A 25,084-nucleotide genomic window follows, 5' to 3' on the forward strand; every position below is an offset into this window, starting at 1 on the left:
TTTCCATCCTCAATCTCCGCACTGCATCTTAGAAACAACAACAAAACAGACGGGTTGTTCGATCGTGAAACTTTATTGTATTGAGTAAAGTTTACTTTAGTGATACAGCAGTAATGTTATATTCGAATTAACAACTTTCGACGAGTGTAAAAGACTAATGACGTGGTGCATTTAAAAATTACATTTTGACAGTAATAAAAGGATAAGTTTCAGTCAATGTAAGTAGTTTAAAGCGTACGTCTAAGAAACAGAAAGTCAACTGAAAGTGGTTAAAGTAATTCAAATTTCAAAAGGTTAATTACGGACACGCATGTAACCTTAACTCGATGAAAAGTGTTTCGTTTTTTCGACGAATTCAATTTGATAATAGAAAGCCAAGAACAGATATAAACCACGTAAATTTGCAGAATCAAATTATTTTACCTATCGCATTCAACTAAATATCAAAGAAATAAGAATCCATTTACACACATTGTACATTGGGTTGTCTTCGGTTCACTTATTGCTTTTCGCCGATTGTACTGTACAAGTTTTATTTGCGAAAGCTCCCTCCGTGGAGTTGAATTAACTCAAGCTGACTGCGTAGATCAGCATCACAATTAGAAAGCACGCCGAAAGAGCGGATCGTTGCAGTGGCCCTAGACATCGATTGTAGAAGAGTTAATATCATTTTGATATTTTCTTAAATTTTAATTGATGGTCTATAAACAAACCACAAAAGTGAACGGTGAGAGCTGCTGATGCCAATGTCGATGTGCGGTGGCTGTCCAGATAAACTTCAGAGGAGGACGAACGTTGGTGATGGACAGGGCGATCCGGCTCGGCGGAAGCTTCGTTGCTCTGCCAATAGAGAGCTGCCAGTGTGGCGGTACATTTGAATTTGAGATCGCCCTTTCGAAAGTGCCGCGTCTTGATGACGAAATGGAGGCCGAGCATAGACGTTTCCAACCCGTCAATGTCTTCAACAATCGGATAGAACTTCAAATGATGTCGCTCGGCCTGGATGGGGAAAATGGATAATTATATGTTAACTCACAAATAATCAACGATGAACAAAATGGGAGTTGGTGTCTTACCGGTTCTCCGTTGATGTACCAGGTGAGGTTGGTAGCGGGTGAGGAGCGCATTGATGTGCAATTCAGATCGACTTGATCTCCGACAGAGTAGCGTGGCTTACCCCCTGCAATGACTGGTCCGCGTTGAGGAAGTTCTGGAAAATAATATCAAATGGCTTCTCAACAACAAGTCTAATAGTTCATAACTCAACGAGAGCAAACATGCGGGTTATGATCGAGATGAGAGGTATTTCCGTTCTCAAACGGACGCTAGTGCCAACTGATATAAACGGAAATCACGAATAATCCGGCTAACGTTCTTTTCTATTGAGCATCCCAGGTTTATTCAAAATTAGAAGAATCGTTCGACAGCATTGGCGTTAATTAAACCAAGCCTAGCAGAAGCGGTCCAAAATAATTGTTTGGGTTAGCGCTAGCGATCGTAAACGATCCCTAGGATCCCCGCTGGATGATCTGAGGGAGTCGCTTATTTCGCCCTTCGCTAGATGGTAGTACTACACTAGATCCAGCGCGTTTTCCCACTTTTCGTGTGAACAAAAGAGAGAAGGGGACCAAGACGCAACCTAAAAATCTGAATTGTGCCAAGGAATTTATGATTTTTGTCCTGTACAAATAAAGTTATTTACCACCCAAGAACAGTATTCTTGTAAAAAAGTTAACCTTCACAACTCAACTAAACCGTAACTCCCATTAGTAGAATATTAAGCGAGAAAATAAACCGTAATCAGGTGTCTACGGATGTCTAGGTCAGGTCTAGGGATTTTACTTTGTTGGATACATTAAATACATTTCGTATGTATGGTACTTCAGCGCGGCCGTCGATATCGTCCAAACAAGTGCGGACTTTCACCATCAGTCTGGGCGGCACCAAACGTCAAAGTGCCGGAGTGTGGCACCGAGGAACAGGTGATACAAACAAATATTGTAATAACGAACAACCATTACAACCATCAAAGCAAAATAAATAAATAAATAAAAAAGGAATCGAATGTGCTGACACCGCCCGCGGACTTTGTTCGACTTTGTTTTTCTTTCTTAGAAAACTGCGAAAACACACGATAATAGCTGGCCACTATTTCCAGCTGTTCAATCAAGCTTAGCTGTAAATGCTAAACTGAAATTTGTAAGTTTTATCGTTTGTTAGACCTATAATTCTGAACTCAGAACGCATATCGAAATATGACAGATTTGAAATTTCAACCAAATTTTAGGATTGAAGCATTTGTCAAAAATGTTCTGGAACGCTTTCTGGAAGTATCGCTCCTATACTATATGGAGGGCTGGGTGACTCAAAGAAAGATCTGAAATAAGTCACGACGTGAATGAAAAACGTCAAGATGATATATATACGTATATAGACGTCACTCTAATCCGAGGGCATGTGCCTGTTGGAATTGGTTTGGTGTCACCTCGCATCTGACTGGTTGCCAAGGAATCACCCACGGCTCAATGTCAAATTTTGATGGGAAAAGAAATCACAAGTTTGTCAAATCGAAACTAGAAATCTTATTTGCCTCTTACGTATAAATAAATATACCTACATACTATATTGAGCCATGTATAGCTAGTTAGCTATACTATATAACGTGTTGACAAAATGTCACGAGTTGCTACCGTGTGCTCTACTACTACTCGTTGTTGGATAAATAAGTGGGCCCATAGTGATGAATAGTCGTGGAATGCTAACGCTAATGAAACAACACACGTCAATGCAACGAGAGAGAAAAAAGGGAAGCGGCAAATGGCGACTCAAAGGAGGCGGCCGAATAGCCGAACAAAAAAATCGACTAGACATAAAGCTACTTGTTAAGGACAATGGGCGGTAATGCGCACATTGATGCAACAAAGAGAAGAAAAGGAAAAAAAAAAGAAAAAGCGAATGGTACATAAAAAAAAGAGCAATGAAAAAGAGAACAAAATAACGACACTTACGGACTACTGTCATGTCGGCGTGACCGGAAACGGTTTCGAACGAGGGCGCTTCGGCCGACACCTCACAGCGGAAGCGACCGGCCGTCTCGGCTGTGATCGATCGCAACACCAATCGATTAGCGTTTGATTCATCTAGCTGCATATAAGAGATAATAAATGCAAAATAGATCAAAACAACAACAACAACAAAAAACACAGTTATTTTTAAAATTTCCTAAAACAGTTTTCTGAATTTCGTTTATGAACAAATTCTTTTATCGGTGACCTATTGTATCTTATCTTCGTTAACAATTATTATTTTTCCATTCATATACATAAATCTTTGTTTGTTTTTTTTAGTATTGAAATAATCTCTAAGAATGAAATATTTAGGTTTCGAATAATGATTTTGTTGTTTCTGTATGAATCAATGCCCCCCTGTTTCCGGAAAGTTAGGTGAGGATATACGGGGGGATATATGCATCGGGTCTGGCGCAATGTTTTATATAGCTTTCGCTTTCCGCATCAGGTAAAGCACTGGCTGTGCTGCCTAGATCGGATAGATTCGAATTGTATCGGGATGACAGATGTGTTTGCGTGTAGGCACGCAGTTGCACACTTCCATCTTTAATACAGCAGATGCTTCATTGCAGACATGGACATGCTCACACCAACGCCAGCACACAGGAACCGACCCGACCCGAGCCAACAGCTCTGGAAATAAGAATCGCCGCTGATGGTCATCGCTCTTGATCTGCCAACTGCTGGCCTGTACTACTATATGGGATTGTCGGATGTGCGCGGCACACACAAATTCGATACTCGGTGGGTTGTGTGTGCGTGATTCCCGACACCGTGATAGCATGATTGAATCGTGTAGGCTGCACATAAAGTTTAAGCCGAACAACGGAAAAGGAAGACCGCTCGAAAGTAGATTGAATAAATATTTCAATAGACTAAAAGCAAGTGTATAATGAATTGCAGGGATTTTTACTTTAAGTTTTAAAAAATAATTTTTAAATATCTCGTGTATAGAAAAAAAAGACGATTTGAATTAAAGACATTGTACTTATAATTAATATTCACAGGATATTGCGTAATATTTTTTTTTACGTCTTACATTGAACATAAATTTGGAATTTCTTTTTTCCTGAGATTTATACCCGATTTTGGTTTGTTCTTAGAAGGAATAAGGCCACAGTACATACTAGTCAATAATAGCATTCAAGCGCAAAGCTTTGTTCAAAAATGAAAGCGATCTAGTCTATATCTCAGATTGCATTACATTTATTATATTAGAGGCAATGGAAAATCATCAAAAGCAAAAAAAAAATTCCTTTTGAATAGTGCGGGGAATAGTGGGATATATCAAAAATAATAAATCAAATCAACCTCGATAGAATGAACCGCTTTCTTGCTTTGTGATCTTATCCGTGATTCTAGCAAGCTCTTTGCGTTTGATCTGCAATCCTGCATTTCATTTCTTTAAAGGTTGATTTTTAAAAATCGAATTGCACCGATAGAGTGGAAAGAAGTTAACTTGGAGTTCAATATCTTTACAACAATTGCGTTGTGTTTTTGAGTAAATTTTGGTCGATATCCACTACAAATATTAATAGACTGACTAAAAAAGCTTTAAAGATCCATTAGAATTCTTCAATTCTTTTTGGGATGCCGTGATTTGAATACAAGAAAAAGGTTATGTGATTCCCAAACATTTTCGGTTTACCTGTCCCTCTTGCTTAGTGGGGGCTAAGCGCATTAAACAATTAAATTTTGTTTCCCAAATTTATGGAAGAAGCGGCTGTGTCGAGACTATATTGGATAAGCTACTGTATATTCCCATGAACGAAAAGATACTCACGTCGACTTCTATTCCGTTTAGACCGAAGACTGTAGCATGTGGTTCCTCGGCGGGCACGTAGCGGTAAAACTCGTCGACACCTCTGTACCATTTGACAGCGTAAAGAGATTCGCCATCAAGAGAAAAGATACACTCCAGCTGTACACTGTGACCCGATAGTGCCGCCAATGGGACTTTGACCTGGACCATCTTCAGAGCCAAAACTCCACCTGTTTAATTTAAAAAAAATAGATTTTCAATATTTCAATTTTGATATGAATGCGTTGTAGACTTGTAGTATAATATTTGAAAGTGTGAACCAACGTTTTGCCATGGGCCAACCAATGATTATTTTATAACGATAAATTTCACAGTGCTCTCCTCTGCTATTAAATTCCTACAGCATTTTAGTGCGCTCATAGTAAACAGCGCGGGAACGGAAGAAAGTGTGACTTCTTCAATGGCACTTTCTCTCCGACGGCAACATTGTTTTATGGTTGCTGAATTAAATTTCACCGCGCCGATCTACAGGAATCCCGTTCCAATGGATCAAATTTTTTTTTTCTCGCAGGTTAGTTGAAAATCGCAGTTAATTAAATATTATTTTTAATTCATTTAATATTGTATAGCGATAGAAGAAAATAATATAGATATTACAAACCATTAATTTTATTTCCCATACCATGACTCAACCATCTCTGACTAAAATTCTCTCTCCCCCCCCCCTTCCATTTGTCCAACCCCTGCACTGGTTGTGATCCTCCCTTAGGGAAGTGGTCTGTGCTGTGTAAAACATGTCTTTCGACCGGAATAATCTATACGATTCTTCTTTAGTTGTGCAGTATTCCTAATAAGACGATTTGCTGTAATCTCAAAACCATAGGCCTCATCGGATTATAAAGAAAAACAATTTACTCAAATTGTTCAATATTCTGCACTGTGAGATGAACCTAATGGGAAATTATAAACTGGCAAAATAAAATAGTAAATATTCCAACATCGAAATAATGTGGATCTGCTGGGGGAGGAAGCCAGGAAGCTAAAGTTGTATAGATAAAGCCATGGGAAAAAATGACAAAAGGAGTGCGACCTTCGATAGTCATGCTCCTCATTTCGAATTGACGATGCTTCCATGTGTCCATTATCCTTGTACACTGTACAGGGCTATCAATATATAGGTTCACATGTTCACATCTATATTGTGTATTATAGCGGCCAGCAGCCCACAGCAACTGCCTCTGTGTAGCCAAGGCGCATTGTATATAAATGGAAGGCGAAGCCGTCGATTACACATCGCCATGCAGTGCATATTCACTTCGGACTAAACCATCCGGATCGACCAGAAAACCCTCATCCTCTCCGCCGCTTGCTCCGCTTTTGCTCCGCTTGCTCCACTAGTTACTAGACGATGACGGCTGGCAACAGCGAACGGGTGGGTGGGTGGAGGACTTGGGAGAAGAGAAGGAAAAGGGATGAGAGAGTATATACCAGTGTATAAGGGTGAGTTCTCTGTACTGAGGCAGGAAATGATCCGAGACACTAAGAGAGAGAGGGGAAAAGAGTGAGCAGTCGAGCAGAAGAGGGTGGAGAGAGAGGAGTAAGTGAGTCACACGTTCGAGCAGAGTCGAGTTTTGGATTTCCCTTTGTGTTATTTTCTGTTTGCGTAACTGCCTCGGCCGACGAAATCAAACGAGGGTGTATCAAGAGTTTTCCGAAAAAAAAAAGTTATCCAAGCTGTGTATATACCTACTTGAAAATCCAACTATAATCCAGACTTAACGGTTTCCGTCTATACTTATTTTTTGGCTAGCCCCAGAACCAATAAGATAAAGATAAGCGTCTACTTGGCCCATTATATGCGCGCTCTAATGAGAAATTTCAAATGTGACTGGCGCCTCCAAAAAAGTCAACAAGAAAGCGCAGCATATTAAAACAAGTCGAATCAGCTTGGCACCACACGCATGGAGTCTTATAACTCTTAAATCTGTGGCGACTGTTATTTAAGCGGTAAGGTGTACGTACCGCTGGAGAGAGTAGATTACACGCCAATAAATACTGGTACAATATTTATTGCAAAAAAATTGTGTCAACCATAGGAAAACATTAAGAATTAAAATTGTCTTTAAGTTTTTTTTTTTTTTTTCTATTTAGCAGAATATTACGACACTATTACTTAATTTCCAGCGACAAATTCTCGGATGAATCATATGACTATTTTAATAATGGTTATTTTTATACAGCTTTAAAATGAAATAGTTTTCAATCTGCCCATTTCTTTTTCTGTAGAAATTCGGGGGAACGGTGGCTTTTGTGGCGGTGTTTATGGTCTGGCAAGCGCTCACGAACATTCTTTTTCATTTACGATATTCCGCGTCAACATGGTATATAAATGCTCTGGCGAATGCCAACGCTTTTAGAAATTGACATATGCAAGCCCGATGATGTAGAATGTAACAGAAACACGTAACTTTGGACAATTGCTGGCCGATTTCAACGGCAAGTTGTTACATACATATATATTGACGTCTAATCTTCCCTGGGCCGGTCTTAAAAAATAACCTCTCCTTATGGTATTGTCGGCCTAGTTAACATGCTGTTTGTGATTGGCCCACCAGTATAACCATAGGTTTGTAGTTGGATTGTGAGGTGGCGTGACACGCCAGCCTTTCTCAGTTGACCAGAACATCCAATCTATTAGGAGCTGACAGTTGTCTGGCTGTGCGTTGGCGGGCACGACAATGACGCAACGGTTTGCTGTGCAGCAGCAGGGCTGTGGCAACACAAAATAGGTGATTGAAAATGCCTTTCGTTATCTGTATGTACGTGGGAGGTTGCAAATACATGCTGGGAATTGCTACAGAAATAAGTCGTGTGCGCTCTCGCGGTACGTGATGGTGTTGAACACAGTGCAGTCCCTCAATGAACTAATTCTTTCCCATCTATAGTCCTGTTGTTACGGCCTGATAAACTACGCTAGCAACATTTCTTCCACCTAATGGCTGTTGATTATAAATTGCCACAGCTAATGTCGACATCTGTATTTCAAATGATTTGTTACTTTGCGCGGCCGGGGGGAAATAACTGAAATTCAGCGACGGTGTTGGTTAATTGCTTGGCATTGAAATAAAAATACGAAAATGATCGTACAGCTAATTGCCTTGTGACTAACAACATTGTCCCTATTAGGAGGCCTAAAGCGAAGTGATAATGACATTTGGCAGATTATAAAATCGGCAGAGTCAAGTTTGAGAGATTTGGCGATCGATATGCTGATCACCGTGTGACTCTCGTTTCACAGATGTTCACTGCTCGATGAAATTGGTTCAATACGCAAAGTTAGCATGCGTCACTAATTGGCTCATAACTGCTGCCCTCTCCTCCTCCGCTTCTGATGTCGATGGCACGCGCGCTTTCCGATTACAACTGCATTATACACACCAACTCTCAGTTCGAAAATGAACTTGTGACTCAACTCCGTAAGGTCTTGTCTTCGATGAATCGCCGTGAGTCGAAATCAAGTCGATACTTTTCCTTCCGGTGCTGCCAATTAACACCTTTCCCTCCGTAAGCCTTTTTAATTTAGACTGGCAGACGAAACTAGCTGCTGTCTAGCTGTATTAGCTCTGCTGAACTTTTAAAATGATCCATTCCCTATAGATTTTGATGGTGCGAATATAATAAATGGGCCGCACAGAGAACGCGGGCGTGAGAGAATCGCAAAAGAGTATAAGAACATCACGCTCTTGAAAGTTACCAACAGAGACCATTAAAGTGATCGAAGACGAGTGGAAAACTTGAAACAAAAAGCCTTGAATTAAGTTATACCCAAGATATTCCCAGTAAACACGGATCCGTAATCAGTATACGCTGTCACGTCATTAGACAAAACATTATATAATTGTTTTTAAAGTCGCAAATAACATGCACTAATTAAGTAATTTAATTAATTCTGTTTTATGATTGAAATTTGAAAACAATCACCTTATCTAAAATTTCCTTATAAAGACAAAACATTTTTTGTATAATCACGAAACTCAAAGAACAAATAAATGGACAGGAAAAAGGGAGAAATTAAACCGCTTTTTTATGTTGGTAATGTTTTACGTTCCATCGCTCGCTCCTGTACCTCTCTCTCTCTCTCTCTCTAGTACTCTATACCATACTATCTTTCGGTACATATTACATTTCCTATTGTCTCTCTCTGCACGGCCGGGGTATTCAGGTATGGTCCTTTTGTCTCTGTGCTGGTGCTCTTTTCCTTTTCTCTTCCTTTCGACGCAATGGCCGGCGCTGGCCATCCATGTATAGAGGGTGGAGAGGACGGGAGAGAAATGATACAAAGAGTTACGGTTGGCCGACCGAGTTAAGAAGCGCGCAGCAGTCAAAGTCCCCTTCTAAATAACGCCCAAGAGCAAGTTAGACGCGCCATTTCCGGTGTCGGAAAAAAATGCTTGTACATCTATCTATGTATAGTTACGCAAACACACACACAGAATTTCACCAACAAGCTATTGTGGATCGCAGAAATCATAGGCTGCTGTCTTTCTGGCCAATTTTCTACATTGTTTGCTATGTCAAGGCCTTTTTTGCGAAAAAAAATTTTTTTACTCAGGTAATTAACAGTATAAAACTGAGAAATATTGCCGAATATGTAAGAAGCAATCTCTATTCATAGGCGGAAAATAAAAATAAAAATCACGAAGAAGAAGAATTTATTAATCCTTTTGTAAATTAAACACTAAATCCAACGCGTAGACGGGTTCGAAATTAATTCGATTGGTTAACTTTGCATCATTGAAATAACCAAGCTATCAAATGATAGTGGATAGCAATTTTCTTTTTATTAATAGATTTTTATTCGATAGAACTATAACTACTTATTAGTAAAGGCAGTCTGATCATATGTTAAAGATAATCAGAAAGGTGACGCATTTGCTGGGTAGTGGTGCATTGAATTGTGAAAGAATTTATTTTCGATCGGCCGTGACGATCGTGGCCGTTTCAGTAAACGAAACACTATTAGGCAGTGCTCAGTCACCAACGTGCGTCAAATAAAGGAATTCGATTTGATGTGGCGATACGACCACGACACACCGGCCCGACGGAGCGGCCAATCTACGGAACAGTGGCGATGACGGCGATGATGGCGATGACGCGCAATGACCACATGACATTCATGCATTCAGTCGCAAAACTTGAAGGTCTATGTGTTTTGTGTTTTAAAAGTGAATTTTGTATATGTGAACTAATTGGTGCAGATCAAAAACCACCCAAGCACCGTCATTTGCCATCGTCACCGTCATCCTTTTAATTGTAATGCAATCAGAATATTGAATCTTAAAATCTCGCATCGATCTAATAACAACAGGATATTATTAATATCTCAATTTAGAAATAAATGAATCTTTTTCAACAAATCTCAATTTGAACTATCAAAGTAATATAATCAATTTGGTCTGAAACAATAATTATAATCCGATCTCAATTAACTATATAGCTTTATTTGCTACAAACGAATTGCTCTTCCCGTTTCTCTGGCCCTAGTCAATCGTATAAAGATATAGGATAGCCAACTGGAACGCAAAGATGATGCAACACGGCAACACTTCACTTTGTATTTTACAAATTGCTTTATTCATCCCCAAGGATGAAAAAAAGGCACGGATCAAGCTTGAGATGAAGCTCGTTCTTTTTAACTATACAGATACACATGGGAATTGAGAAGTCATATAGCTTATCTGGGAGGGTCTTGACATGAACTGAAAACCGAGATGCAATGACGAATTTCTTAGGCCCTCCTAATAAACCATATCATATACACAGCCGTTGTGTAATGTTAGTCGGCTACTTTGTGTTCGCGAATCATCACTTTGAAATGATAATCCATTGACGAAACGGCCGTTAATGTCTTCCAAAGGCCAGAGCCGTAAAAAGCCATCTCACTAATTGGCCTGTATAGTCTTGTTGCAAGCACCGAGCGAGCAATCATGCGGCTCTTGTATTGTACCATCCCGCTCTCTTTTTAACGGTCTATCGCTATGTTATGTATATAGGTTACCGACGGTAGTAGCGCTCAAGTAATGGCCGAGCGTCAAACTCGATCATTAAAGAGTCAAAAGGGGCGAAAAGAGACCAGCAGCAGACAAAAGAACACACACACACACACATACACAAGCTGCCCAACCACCAGCACCACTCCCACTCTCGTATTTCCGCTTTTTATCATTTGATTTGATCAAAAGGTTATAGATGTACAGCAGCAAGGGAGAGCAAACTTTCGCCCATCTTCTGCTTCACGGCCGCGGTGAAAAGGACGAAAACGCGCGATGCCATTTTCTGTGTTGGATAGAAGAGAGAGAGAGAGACCAGCAGATGAAGGGGCCATTTCACGGATCTCACTCCTGTGTACGAACTTTTGGCGCGATTATTCAAAGTTTGACTTTTCGTCATCTAGACAACCTCTCACCCACCCACCCCCCAACCCCTCGATCTCTCTCTCTCCTCCATCAAAGTTCATTCGGAGCCGGATACACACAAGTCACATTTCAAAGCTTCTATCTTCCTTTTTTTTTCCAGAACAAAGCCGGACCAAAAAAAAAAGGCCATTATGAAGTTTGTGTTATAATATTGAGTCGTGAGTTCAAGTCCTCTTAAAAACCAAAAAATCCTCTTATTTTCTTGACGGTAAAAAAAAGGGACTGAAAGTTGAAGTCCTGTTTTGTTTATGTGTCGAGCAATAGAGCACACGAGTCCACTCAACGGAAAAAATGACGTGGTGTTTCACACGTTTACACAAACCAAATGCTTTGAATGATTTCTTTCTTATCTCTCCGATACGCACTCCATAGAATATAGCGATAAGCGTTGTTGTGCGACGCTATACCGCAGTGGTTGATCTCCCAAATACTTAAATTAGAATTTGATTTCTATTTGGTATGGTCGGAAAACATTGGATGCAAAATGCGTGACGCTCATTTTCACGAGAGTCAGTGAAGAGCAAAGCGTATGATAAGACTGCTGTTAAATGATGAAAAATGTTGGAATAATCGTGCGTAATAGAAGCCTATCTCGACAGCGGTTGGATAACTTGGTAGCTAATAGGTGACTATACTGGCAAGGCCATCCATCCACGCGTAATACACGATAAAAACACATAAACGTGGTTGGAAAAGTACAACAAACATCGAAATTGTCTTAGTTCAAATTTATTCAAGTGCCCACTTAAATAGGACGAAAGCGCCAGCTGGATATTTAGCCCTAAAAGTCACTATGATAAAACTCATCCAAGCATTCGAGAAAAAATAATCCTGTTTAAAATATGAAAATATGCTTATTCGTCTCACATAGCTTTTTTAAAAGAGGAAAAAAGAAAGAAAAAATTGGTTCAAACTTATTATTAAATTATTTTGGTTGGATCTTACAAACTGATATTTATCACTATGGAATTTTGTACGGAATTTATTTCGTGTAACAAAAATGGGCTTAGGTGTAACTAAGATAGTTTATCGACACTTTGAAATTGTATCGCGACCGGACGAAAATCGAAACACCCTTTTCCCGCAGGGGCCGGCGATAGCATCTGTACCGGAACCCCCCTTATACACAAATATGCTGTAAATATGCTTATGCACGTTTATTCTTGACATCTGAAACGGGAAGGAGAAGTTCGCGAACACGCAAATTTAGATGAAACGTAATACTGCGTGTATAGACTACCTGCGTTATCAATGAGAAGATTCCGACTTCCGAGATTCAATTTCGTTTATGTGCGTCCCTTCTTAATTTACGTAATATCCAGCACCCAATTATTTTTTAACATGAAACATTTAAGCAGTTATAAAACACCTGCTGCATATAAAATACCTACGGATATAATCAGGATTAGTATTACCCGGGAGTACCAGTTATTTTATTTATAAAATACCAATTAAAAATACGTGGGAAAATATTGTCACATCCTATTCATTTTCCAGAAATCCCTTATTCGTAAAATAATTAATGCCTAAATAATATTCTTAATTAATTTTGTCTGGAATTTGATTTCTCGACAGTTTTTTTTCAAAGCAAATGTCCTTCAAGAAAGGAAAAACAATTGCGACATAAAATAATAATAGACAACTATTTCAAGGATGGAGCTGGAATGACGCATCTTTTCCTGGGCACTCTTCCGGAACGAAATATACGCTACACGACGTAGGAAGAGAAAAATCCGGTTTAGTCGTCTATTCAACAGTTTAATAAATCAGCACTGTTGTGAGTTGGCACTATACATACGTGTAGACTGCAGAGAAGTCAAAATGGAAAGCGCATACATATTTAGCTCAAACTCGCAATTCATGAGCAGTGCAACATTATTAAGACCTGATTAAGACGGGTTAGTTTAAACAGCATCAATCATTCCAAATAAAGAGGCGGCATATGGCAAAATAGGTTAGTGAAAGTTTCAAAAGGAATTATCCTGCATGCAATAAGCCACACCAACAAAACAAATCATTAACATCACTATCAATTTTTCACTTTTACTTTCAATTTCAACATCACGTCAAGTTTTTTCTTAAAAGGTCCGCATCAGACATTTGCCAAATGTTGTATCACATATTATATCGACTGACTGAGACTGCCATATGGATTTCAAAATATGTTCACATATTGATATGCGAATAAAAAATTCAATAGCGCAAAATGTCGAACAAATTTCAAGGCCTTTTGCCTTGGGCTCTAAGTCTGCTGCTGTAGTTAACGTAATGCAACTTAACATTTTTTTCTCATAGCGCTATACTCTTTTCGACTGTTGGGGGTGCGGGGTGCTACCGGGTGCTAGCTGCTTTCGTTGAATTGTCAAGCTACTATTAATTTTACATGCCACTCAAATAGTCAAACATGAAGTCCATTAGTGTGTGGGAAACATCTCATTTTCCATATACGCGCACTACATAGAAAATATAATAGACAAGTACGAGAAAGGACAGCTGCTGCATAACTGACCCACAACTGCTGCACTGCACGCCAATGCGTTGGTGTGCCAACCTTGCACGTTTTATGCGCGATCCCCTACCCGAGAAATGGTCACGGCTATTATGAGCTAGGCTAGCTATAGCTGTCTTCTAATATTATTATTACGATAGAGTAGTTAACAGAAGATTCAACATTTAAACCTCTAAGCGTTTCCATGAAAATTTAGGCATATTTTCTATGACATATTTACCTGTTAATGATGTTGTCAAGAAGAGTAGAAGAAACGGGAAGACTTCCATCGCCGATCGCTTCGACAGCAGCATCACAGATTGCTGGGACAACCGGAGGAAAAAAACGAGTGTGCGGAACTATTCAAACGGAAATACAAAGTTGTAAAAGCCGATTCACGCGTATACTTTAGAGCATATCCAAGACAAACAACCATGCCCGCTCGACTTGTTTTCAGAGGAAATCTCATACCAACTTTACAGCTACTTTTGACTTTTTTTTTCAAAATTCCCGCCTAAAATATTACCGAACAGCACAAAGTGATTTAACTGAAATTGAATATTGTTTGAGTGATTGTCGTATGATTTTTTTTCCTTCTTCCTGTGCTCTCCATGAAAATGGGCCTACGGTTACTGTGCTATCTATACCCCCATGTACTCATGGTCGGATATCACTGTGGGGACAAGACGAGGAATAATGGTCCATTGATATTCCGCTCTCTTTGCCTAAGGCTTTGGATTCGACTTCCAATCAAATCAGGCAGATTGGATTAGGCTAGCCGGAGACTTTGAACTAGCTTTTAAAAAGAGATCTTTTGAATGCTCTATCTGACTGCTTGGCTCGGCTTGGCTGCCTGGTAAAAAAAAAAGAAAGAAATAGACGATATCTAGAGATTCGCCAAGGAGTTTTAACAACTTGTGCTGTACGTTACTTTTCCCATTCTGGTTTGACTCGAATAACAGGCAACAGAAAAAAAAGGATTTTCAATAGATCAAGATGCACAAACACTATGCATACGTCTATGTGTGTATAGTTAGTATACATACCCTGTACTGTGCGTTATTCACAAATTATGTTGCCAATCACTTAAGGATCGACGTCCGTACCTTGTTGCAGGTTCACGTCAGGTGCGGTCACCAGATGTTAACGTTTTTTTTGGTTTTTTGTTATTTTTTACCTATAGAGAATCACTTGAGCGTTGACATTCAGTCGTTGAAATCAAAAATTAAAGAATTATTTTGCGTACGTCGATGATTATGCACTTTAATCCTTCTTTTCGACACGCAGTCTAAAAAATAATGTCGAACTATGCCGCAACTACGATCGTGTTCATATTTCGAATGGGAATAACTTGACCAAGGAAAAACCAGCAGCGGTGCTGACTGCTGAGCTAATATCAAGCTATATATCGATGGCTAGTCGCCTATACAAGAGTCAGAGCTCTACTGACATTCGAAGTCTCGATTCCTCCCCTACTCACCTCTCTTTACTACAGGGGCGTAATGCTACTACACAGCGAGTCTCAGAAGTATACTACCCGTCAAATTCTTTAAAAGAGACCGGAGGAAAAGTCTGTTTTTCAGTTTCTCGTGTAGCCCGTGCTCATTGGAGCCGACAAGGCGCGTTAGACGACAAACCCGACAACCAAAGAACTAATAAAATAAATAGCACCTTGGACTCATTACGCTATTAGATTTTGTGACATTGTGGTTCATTACATTTTTTTTTAAAATAAATATCAGCATCGCCAGAACAAATCTAGATAATTTACGACATATTTGATTGAATTATTTTGGCAAGGAATTTATTTGCGAAATAATGATGAAACATAAAAAGAAGATTTGGCAGCAGCATTTTCGCGCTTATTCATGGGATGCGTTTACTAGTCTATTACAGTTTGTTTTTTAAATCTTTATGAAGTATTTTGTTTTACCGTTTGCCACTATAAGAAACATACTGACGCAATCTGAATCGTCTGCCCTGTTTTAAAAAGTTAATATAACTACTCGTGTTTTGTTGTTGCTAAAACTTTTTGTCAAATTGTTTATTTATTGCAAATTCTGATCAGGATCGACCACATTTATTCACTTTCACTGGTAACATGAAATATTTCATATTTCAACATACAATTTCATATTGAAATAAAAATAGGGTATTTATTTTTAAATGAATCGTGGTATGCATATCGCTTCCAAAAATATGATACCCGTGGCACATATTTCTAAAAGACGACACTTTTAGTTTTTTGGTCGGTCGACAATAATAAAAAAACAAAGGCCACAATTTTTCTACTCCCTCCACTTTTTTTTCTGTGCGTTCCTGTATTGTTTCAAGGGCCAAGAAACTGAAAAGGGCTTTTTTTTATCATGTGCCAGCCAGGGTAGGCTATGTTATGCCATATTTATGGATGCATGTGGCTATACAGTATAGGCCTTTAGTACAACTATGCTTGTATACGTATATGTAGATCATCTTTCTTATTATTTCTGTAAAAAAAAAGTAAAAGTCAGATTATGGATATCGAGATTTTACGTTGCAACAGTTTAAGAGCTAAGAATAAAAAACACGCATCAATGCTGTCAAAAACAGAGGGATCCACCCTCCCACCACCCTCTCAAGAAAACGCATCATTGTTGGTCTTTGATGCTACTATAAACTCGACTTCTTTTCTTTTGATACCACCACCGCGTAGCTTCATAACGCATTCCTTAGCTACTTCTCTATTACCGACATTGCATTTGTTTGTCTTCTCCTGACGACCAGAATCATTCAACTTCTCCAGATGTCTTTCCATATATATATGTTTTCGTGAAATATCAGCGAGGTTATAGAAACCCACGCATTATAGAAAATCTATTGAATACCGTTTGGTGCCGTCGTGGTCGTAATGTTATGAAGACTATATATATATATTCGTTTTTCTATATCCTTGCTTCTGTTAGCAATGATAAAATTAACCAATAATAACGTTCGAGCCGACAAAATCATTAAATGTGATTAATAAATCGTGCGGATTGCATTAGTAATAATATAGAAAATGGATTTATTTTTAATGAACATGTGACTGATGATAGTACATTCCCAGAGGTTTTACGATTTAATGCTTGTTCGATCAATACATATAATATGGACAAGGTAGGTGAACAGTAAACGAATTATGGATCGCTGATGGATTGAATATTTCTTTATTGCAAGCATTCTGAAATTTTCAACTTTAAGTTGTACAGATTATTTTTGCGACGCAGTAGCTTATTGGCATTGGTGTGAACAAATATTTTGTCCGAAATTTCATTCCCGTTTTTATCCGCGAAGCTTTTTGCGATGGGAAATGGGATAGGGAAAAGGCGATGGTAATGTTTGATTAATTGCTGTGGTCTTTCTACGTAGAAAAAGTTGGGAAAAATGTTGCACAAATCCCAACTAATAGCTATATATAAGTATATATTTGTAGCTGATTTTACGACTCAGAATCTTAAGGGACTCTTTAAATCCGGTTTGAGAAGAAAAAAAGAATACAAAGAAGAAGTATTAATAAGAATAACGGTATTAGTGACGGTGATGGTAACAATGTGGATATGTTTAATCTTGTTCACTTAGGTAGAATATCCAGCAGCCATCAGATGATGCATGAGTTTTATCTTATACTTTTTTTTTTTTTTAAATTCTACTCATATCGGTAGCTATTATATCATATCAGGCGTGACTAAATATTTGCATATTCAACACAGCATTATACGACGTGCACAATAAAATGATGAACTCGGAGTTCATTGTTAAGAGATATATACAGCTGTCCTGCAAACAATTCACCATTCTCAGCCTGTATGATATAGAAGTGTGTATCGATCTTTAATGTATAAACCTTGTAATAAATTACAAACTATCCACTACACCGCGCACCACAGTCAGCACAAGCCGTGATATGCTGCCTTGGTTATCCGAGCGCTACCGCGCTACTCTTCCGATGCCAGCCAACAAAAAGCAAGCAAAAGCAACAAAAAGCAAGCAATAAAAACCTGTCAACACAGTCTGAGAGAGAGAGAGAGCGAGGGTGATGATGACGAGATATCTACGGTATATTGGGAGGGCAGGCTATACTTCGGTCTCCATCACCCATGTCATCTAATAAACCGTCACATAAAACGGCGGGGATGATTGGCAGCTGGCCGATTGGGTTTTCGCATGCTTGTGGTTGCTAGATTATGTATAGTTACATTAACAACACCGGGGAAAAAAAAGCTTCGATCTAGAATAAAAGTCACGAGAGTATTTACATAAAATATGTCGACATAAATGTATATTGAGACTAAAGAGAATTTTTGATCTATAATCCAATAGATACAGACATATAAGAAGCTATACGATTTGTAACAGGGGCTATACTCTGTAATGTGTGTGGGTGTGTCTTTGAGTCAACATAGCTTTGTAAAACCTTTAGGTGTAGCAATTGTTCTGTAATCTTTTTTCGCTTAATTCGGCTTAATTTAAATTATGCAATTTGCTGAAGGTTGTTTGATTAAGGGCTGTGATATTAGGTAGGTTGCGGTAGCGTAGTAGACTGCGACTAGTACAATTTCCCCTTAATAATGTGGTTCCGTGAAGTTGTTACTTGTTACATGCAAAAGACGAAAGGCATTTTACAGCATCTAATCAAATAGAAATTCTAAAGAAAAATTTTTAAAACCAAATTTTTGTTTTGTAGAATTTATTGTCAACTTTATAGCTATATATTTTTTTTACTTTTATATTTTTTTAATTTTCTACGAAGTCGTATTCGTTATGAAAAAATTCATCTAGTGATATTTTCTTAATTGAATAACAAATGTGTCAAGTATGATGTGATTTGTTTAGTATTAAATTTTGCTACATAAGCTACGGTATTACTTTCTCGAAACGTAAGTAAACTGATCCATGATTTCCTTATGAAAGAGAAAACACGCAAACTATTTTCGCTGTTTTTAATGTTGTGTTTTATTTTTATTTTTATTTTATTCGGAAATGCTTTTATTAATGTCATACGAACGTGAAGGGAAGAGGATTATTTCTTTAACCTCTATTGTTATTAATTATATTGTAAATTCAGGGTTTTTCTTACCGTGAACAGAAGTTCTTCAATAAATGGTAAGCTAAATAAATCTCTGAAGTAGTCGAGTGTGATAAACTCGATAAACTCTCAAAGCGATAAGGTCTATAAGGGCCTTCTGCCCCATAGACATACCGATTTCATTGACAAAATTCCAGCAAAAATCAAAATATTTGCAGTTTTATTTAACCCAAACAGTGTGTGCTCCCATAAATCCCGTCCAAGTGTAATGTATCACACCGCTTCCCAGCCGATACAATCAATAAGAGAAAGGCAAAAATTCACACACAAACTTTGGTGACATTAATCGTTATCAACGTTGGGTCACGACTCACGAAGTTGGTCGTAAATACATTTCCCATGCATGTTCGTGTTTAATTAGTGACACGCTTGATGACACCCAGGACTCAAGTATTGTCGCGAGATAAGGCACGTTTTGCCATCAGTGTCCAATCAAAAGGCAGTAGAAAGCCATCTCTGCTTAGGCTAGTGCTTACCACAGATGGAGGATGTTATTTTCAAAATCACAGAAGGAACTAAGAATAAGGATGTAGAAATAACTAGAAAAAAAGGTGTTGTTTTCAAAATATGTAACAAAATCCTTTGGTACCCTGGATTAACAAGAAGCAATACGCGATTCTAGTGGTTCAACATAACTTGTCCCGTTTGTAAAAAGAAATCCTACAAGAGTATTTTTAAAATTTGCTTGATCAATATTGCGCTGAACTGCAAAGCGGTTTCAATGCCGGATATAGAAGACCATAGAATTCAATTCCTTTTAGTTTTGCAGATAACCCGGAAATACTTCACCCAAAAGGAATCCTCCAAGTCGCTTTTCTGTGTCTTTATCGGCTTGAGCTTCTCATGGAAAAGTCTGAAGTCGTGACAATAGTCCAGCAATAGATAGAAGACGGCAAAAGACAGGTTTGACTGTCGCGCCACGATACCCTTTTCATGGCAATAGAGTGAATAGACTTAACCAACAATATCAATCGCCATCTAGTGAAGAAAATAACAGCCATTTTCGTTTTTGTGCTGGAAGCCTGGAAGCTGGAACTAAACCGAAAAAGTAAGCGAAAAGTTCTTAACTATATCGAATTGGCAACTATCACTATAGGTAGCGTGGGTACGCCGCAAGTACCCGAAGGTTATATTATATTTAGAGTGTATTTTATAGTAATATTATTGATGCAAATTGTTTACTATTTCAAAAATGTTATGCTGTCAAGTGTCAACCCCTTAATATGAGGGGAGTTCCCGTAGGAACCCCTCATTAAGGGATTTCTTAAATATCCAACGTTGGATATTTCTATCCAACAATTTTTTTTCCAAATATTGAATACAAATTTTATTCTATAAAGACTAAAGTTAATAAAGACTATGAGTTAAGATTTTTCTCCGTTGAACCTTAAGTCATTTAAGTCACACTTAAGGACATAAAGTGGCACCTCTCACTGCCAGGTGACAGGAGAGAACCTGTAGCGACTTTGGTGGCAATAGATTTAACCAAAATTATTATGCCTTTCAAACCTATCAACCACGAGATAATAATTACAAAAAAATACTTTTGAAATAGCCAAATTTTTTATTACATAATTTTTTCGGAATATTTTTAGGCAAATTAAAACCTGGTTAGTGGGGATGGATAGGTGAATTGGATAAGTCGTCGCTTGATAATCGTGTCATCTTGAGACCCGGGTTCGGTCCCCCAGATGATCAAAATTACTATTCAAGAATTCCGCCAGGTGATAGAACAAGGTAAACTGTAACTGACGACTCGTCTTCGGACATGGGTCAGGTTAGAAATCATTCCTGGTGAGGAAGGTGTAAAAAAGTGACAAAATGGAAAGGATGGGCAATGGTTTGCATGGAATTATTGCATAGCTTAAATCTGTCTAGTCTGTGCCTGTTGATGGACAAGTATATTATATATATGACGTCCCCAGTTAAATCATGGTTAAACTGCACACACAGCTGTTCAACGGGTAAAGACATTGAACTGGGCATTCATTGGTGGAATTCCCAGTCCTTACATTTCCTCCTGTTAATTTGTTTGTATTAATACGATATCGCTTTTTGTCAATATTTTTTACTTCTTAATATACTGATGAAATATGATTAGAAGGCGTAGATTCCACAAGATTTCTAACCAAAGTATGTTTCTGGTGCGACCCAAGACCTGTAATAGACCCCTAGGCCACTAAATAAATGTTTTTGTTGCAGTGTTTGTTTCAGACGCCAATAGACAGTTTTGACTGTCGCGCCACGATAACCCTTTTCATGGCAATAGACTTAACCAACAATATTTATCGCCATCTAGTGAAGAAAATAACAGCCATTTTCGTTTTTGTGCTGGAAGCAGGAAGCCTGGAAGCTGGAACTAAACCGAAAAAGTAAGCGAAAAGTTCTCAACTATATCGAATTACGAATTGACAACTATCACTATAGGTAGCGTGCGTACGCCGCAAGGAACCCGAAGGATATATTATATTTCGAGTGTATTTTATAGTAATATTATTGAGGCAAATTGTTTATGTTGAAAATGTTATCATTGTTATGCTGTCAAGGGTCAACCCCTTAATATGAGGGGAGTTCCCGTAGGAACCCCTCATTAAGGGATTTCTTAACTATCCAGACATTGGATATTTCTATCCAACAATTTTTTTCCAAACATTGAATAAACATTTTATTCTATAAAGACTAAAGTAAATAAGTTGATAAGGACTATAAGTTAAGTTTGTTCTCCGTTGAACCTTATAAGTCGGACATAAAATGGCACCTCTCACTGCCAGGTGATACGTATACATCCGTAGGCTAATTCCTTTAAATATAAGTTTAAAGAGATTAAAACAAAAATTGCCAGAAAGCGCACCTTTTCCTTAGCCTTATCACTGTTAAACGTGCAAGGAATGGCGCCATTGATCCTTAGCTCAACCCTTTTTGTGACGTACTTTCCAAGCCATATACAATACACAGATTGATGACGGGGCGTGATAAAACAAAAGACACTAGTAGAATTACTGGCTACCTATACCGTATATACTCTGTCTTACCTTTGGGATTTTGTAGAACTGTTTAGCCTACTAGGTCATATCATAGGATACGGAAAGGGAGAAGACGTCCAGCCAAGCGCTCCGCGTACCAACATGTCGAGCTCATTAAATCCACTCATTTTGAAGGAAAAGATAAACAAATAAAAGGCTCAAACGAGTATGACGACGTCTAGTCCGGTCTAGTCGGCCCTTACTACCTGACGACCAAGATGGTTCAGCCCAGCTGTATGTGCTATACGGACGCAATATCTTCACTATCCGTTTTTTTTTCGGTTTTTTGAAATCACCAATCCTTATGATATTATATTAATCTTCAAATATGAATTTTCATTCTATTTCTCAATTAGTGCATCAGTAATCATTTCACTGTTCTGAACGGATGTGATTTCAACGTGTATCGTCTGCTTCGCCCGGGTAATGTATACGATATTGATTATTATAATCAAATATGGAATACTTCCGTGGTTCTATAAATGTCCTATAAAAGATAGAGAGAAAATAAAAAAAAAAAGAATAATAACAACAAAACAAAACAAAAAAAAAAAAAATACTTCAATCTTGTCTGGTGATTTTCTGCGCCCATGACGAACTTGGATTTTACTGTAGGCGCGTATCTGACATTCCGGCCGACCTGTCCTGAGTGCGCGCGCCAAATCATAGTCTGGCCTGAGCATGATTTCCCCCCTTCCAGGTCATTCAGTCTCCAGACAACTTCAGTTCGAATTGACAGCGTTTCAACGGGTCTGCTTTGCTTCGGCTATAAAAGTTCCGAACTCTCCTTGCAGTATGGAACATTTGAACGCTACCGATCAAAACAATACTGTGGTTCACCCCGAGCAGTTCGTTCTCTCAGCAGTAACAGTGATGAATCTTCTGGCTCAAATGGAGTGGAGAGCAATCGGATTGGTTATTCTTGCGTCAATATTGGTAATATTTTTTATCATTAAAATGTAGGCTATAGTCATATTTTTTAAATCAAACTAATTACTATTTTTAAAATTTGAAAAATCAACAGGTGAGTTTAGTTGACGGTCACGGAAGATTGTTTGACCCACCATCGCGTTCTACCGCTTGGCGAGTAGGCTTCGACACACCGAAAGATTATAACGTGAGTTATAGAAATTATAATTTGGTTTTTGTTGATAGACCTATGTAATGAAAAACCAAAATTCTTTCGCTGATTTAATTAGGATGTGGAGGGATTTTGCGGCGGATTTGACGTACATTAATTCTATGCGTTTGTTTCTGACGCCAAGTTCCTAATAAATTTAAATTTAAACATCAACAGAGGCAATGGCTGGTGAACTCGGGCCGATGTGGGGTGTGCGGTGATCCATATGACGAGGTGATTAAGCCACACGAGGCTCCAGGTGGGATTTTCGCCACCGGAACAATTGTGCGCAATTACATACAAGGGCAAATTATATCCGTGACGATTCAAATAACAGCTACCCACAGAGGATTCTACGAATTTAAGCTCTGCCCGAATAACAACCCACAAAAAGATCCTACCCAAGACTGTTTCGAGAAGTTAGTTGATTATTTTTTTTCCATCCCAAATATTTCATGGCACTTGTTTTGTTTCAATCAGTAAAAATAGTATTTAGATATGATGAATAATAGTTAGAACTAAATCATTTAAAAATACGAATTAAAAAAAAAATAGATACCCACTCAATTTTGTTGATGGCACGGGATTCACCACTACTAAATTCAGCCTGGAGAATCTATCTGCAGCTACCTACCAAATCCAAATTCAGTTGCCGTCCGAAGTGACGTGTAGTCAATGTGTAATCCAGGTAAATACCACAGATATCTATTAGCTACCGTTCCTTCAATATTTTGATGTTCAAACGCTCTTCCTTGTCAATCCTGACATATAGTGGACTTACGTGACGGGTAATCGATGGGGAGTTTGTCCTGATGAAACGAGCAGATTAGGCTGCGGACCACAAGAGTCCTTCCGTGCCTGTTCTGACGTAGCGATTTCCCCCATTGGAGGGTAGGCCTATATATTCAAAATTATAATTTAAATTATTGATGATGAGGTTATTCAATCCAATTCTTCCGAAGAAAAAAAAAAAACTACAGCTAAGTTTACTTACATTTGTTTTCAATTGGTAGATCTTCGTCTCCCACTACAATATCGACGGTTCCATTTCCAGTTACAACAACAAGACCTGTACCATCTCAAACACCTACTTCGACCACTGAAATTCATTCAACCACAACACAAATGACAACTGCCACTACCCCAGTCCCCGTAACATCAGCGGCCGTGACTAATCCGTCAACGGTTACTCTTTTATTGACTCGACCACCATCTATTTTTACTACAACAAAACGTCCAAATCGGCCCTTAAGACCTGTACGGCCAGGCCGACCAACGCGCCCAACACGACCCACTATTAGGCCGACTACCCCTAATGGAACCAATCCGCCAGGAGTTTTTACCATGTCACCAATACTGGGTTCGTTTACTCGACCACCATTCCAACCGGTCACGCGACCTACACCATTGCCCCCGAAACCCAAACCAACTTCTCTTAAACCTACCACCACCACTGGCAAACCTATTCCGGCTCCAGCCTCGGTTGGAAACGGAGAATGTACAAACTACATTCCTGTCTCTTCGCAAAACACCATGTCCGGAATGACAGCCTGGTGTAATAACAACTGTCGGCTCGGCTATTGTCCTTCGGATTTCTGCAAATGCTCTGAATAATTATGAATAATCAATTTTTGTTTTTCCAATGAAGCAGTTGTACTTTTTTTTTTTAAATTTGTGTACAAAACGTTAAAAATAAAATATTGTGATTCTTAGATTACTCTACACCAGAGCTATCTTTATGTATGATATTCTATAACTCTTTTTCTACTATAAAGATAGTTCGAAGGATCGCGGACTCGCAGAACATGTCAAGGAAAAGAGCCAAAAGAGGCTGCGTTTGTGTTCGGTGAAATGTTGCACTAGCGCCACCAGATTCAAGGGAGTAATAGCTAAAAGATTTTACATAAGAAAACAAAACAATCAGAGACCAGTCTTCCATAAACAAAATCAGGTACAGCATGCAGAATAACTGCTTCATTATAAGATTTATTTCATTCATTAAAAATCCAACTTAAATTTACTCAGTTATAGTCATTCACAGTT

General features: G+C 38.5%; 2 protein-coding genes across 5 annotated transcripts; one reads left to right on the top strand and one right to left on the bottom strand.

The window, feature by feature from the left end:
• Positions 1-57: 57 nt before the first annotated feature.
• On the bottom strand, positions 58-15,248 carry LOC124341929. Of its 4 annotated transcripts, none has more exons than XM_046794889.1 (8): positions 15,041-15,248; positions 14,901-14,971; positions 14,036-14,153; positions 4,852-5,060; positions 3,009-3,144; positions 1,077-1,210; positions 714-999; positions 58-638 (listed from the first exon to the last, which is right to left on the bottom strand). In XM_046794889.1, the coding sequence occupies exons 3-8, from the start codon at positions 14,106-14,108 to the stop codon at positions 565-567; spliced, it is 912 nt and encodes a 303-aa protein (XP_046650845.1). In that variant the 5' UTR covers positions 14,109-14,153; positions 14,901-14,971; positions 15,041-15,248; the 3' UTR covers positions 58-564. The 4 variants fall into 4 exon arrangements, with proteins under 4 accessions (XP_046650845.1, XP_046650843.1, XP_046650844.1 ...); XM_046794887.1 differs by having other exon boundaries at positions 14,841-14,971; XM_046794888.1 differs by having other exon boundaries at positions 14,901-15,248.
• A 7,153-nt stretch (positions 15,249-22,401) lies between these two features.
• LOC124344531 lies at positions 22,402-24,697 on the top strand. The gene is made up of 7 exons (XM_046798097.1): positions 22,402-22,857; positions 22,946-23,038; positions 23,121-23,150; positions 23,219-23,460; positions 23,597-23,729; positions 23,814-23,932; positions 24,055-24,697. The coding sequence occupies exons 1-7, from the start codon at positions 22,603-22,605 to the stop codon at positions 24,653-24,655; spliced, it is 1,473 nt and encodes a 490-aa protein (XP_046654053.1). The 5' UTR covers positions 22,402-22,602; the 3' UTR covers positions 24,656-24,697.
• Positions 24,698-25,084: the final 387 nt, after the last annotated feature.

This window comes from Daphnia pulicaria, chromosome 6, assembly GCF_021234035.1.
Source record: "Daphnia pulicaria isolate SC F1-1A chromosome 6, SC_F0-13Bv2, whole genome shotgun sequence".
Classification (NCBI taxonomy): Eukaryota; Metazoa; Arthropoda; class Branchiopoda; order Diplostraca; family Daphniidae; genus Daphnia; species Daphnia pulicaria.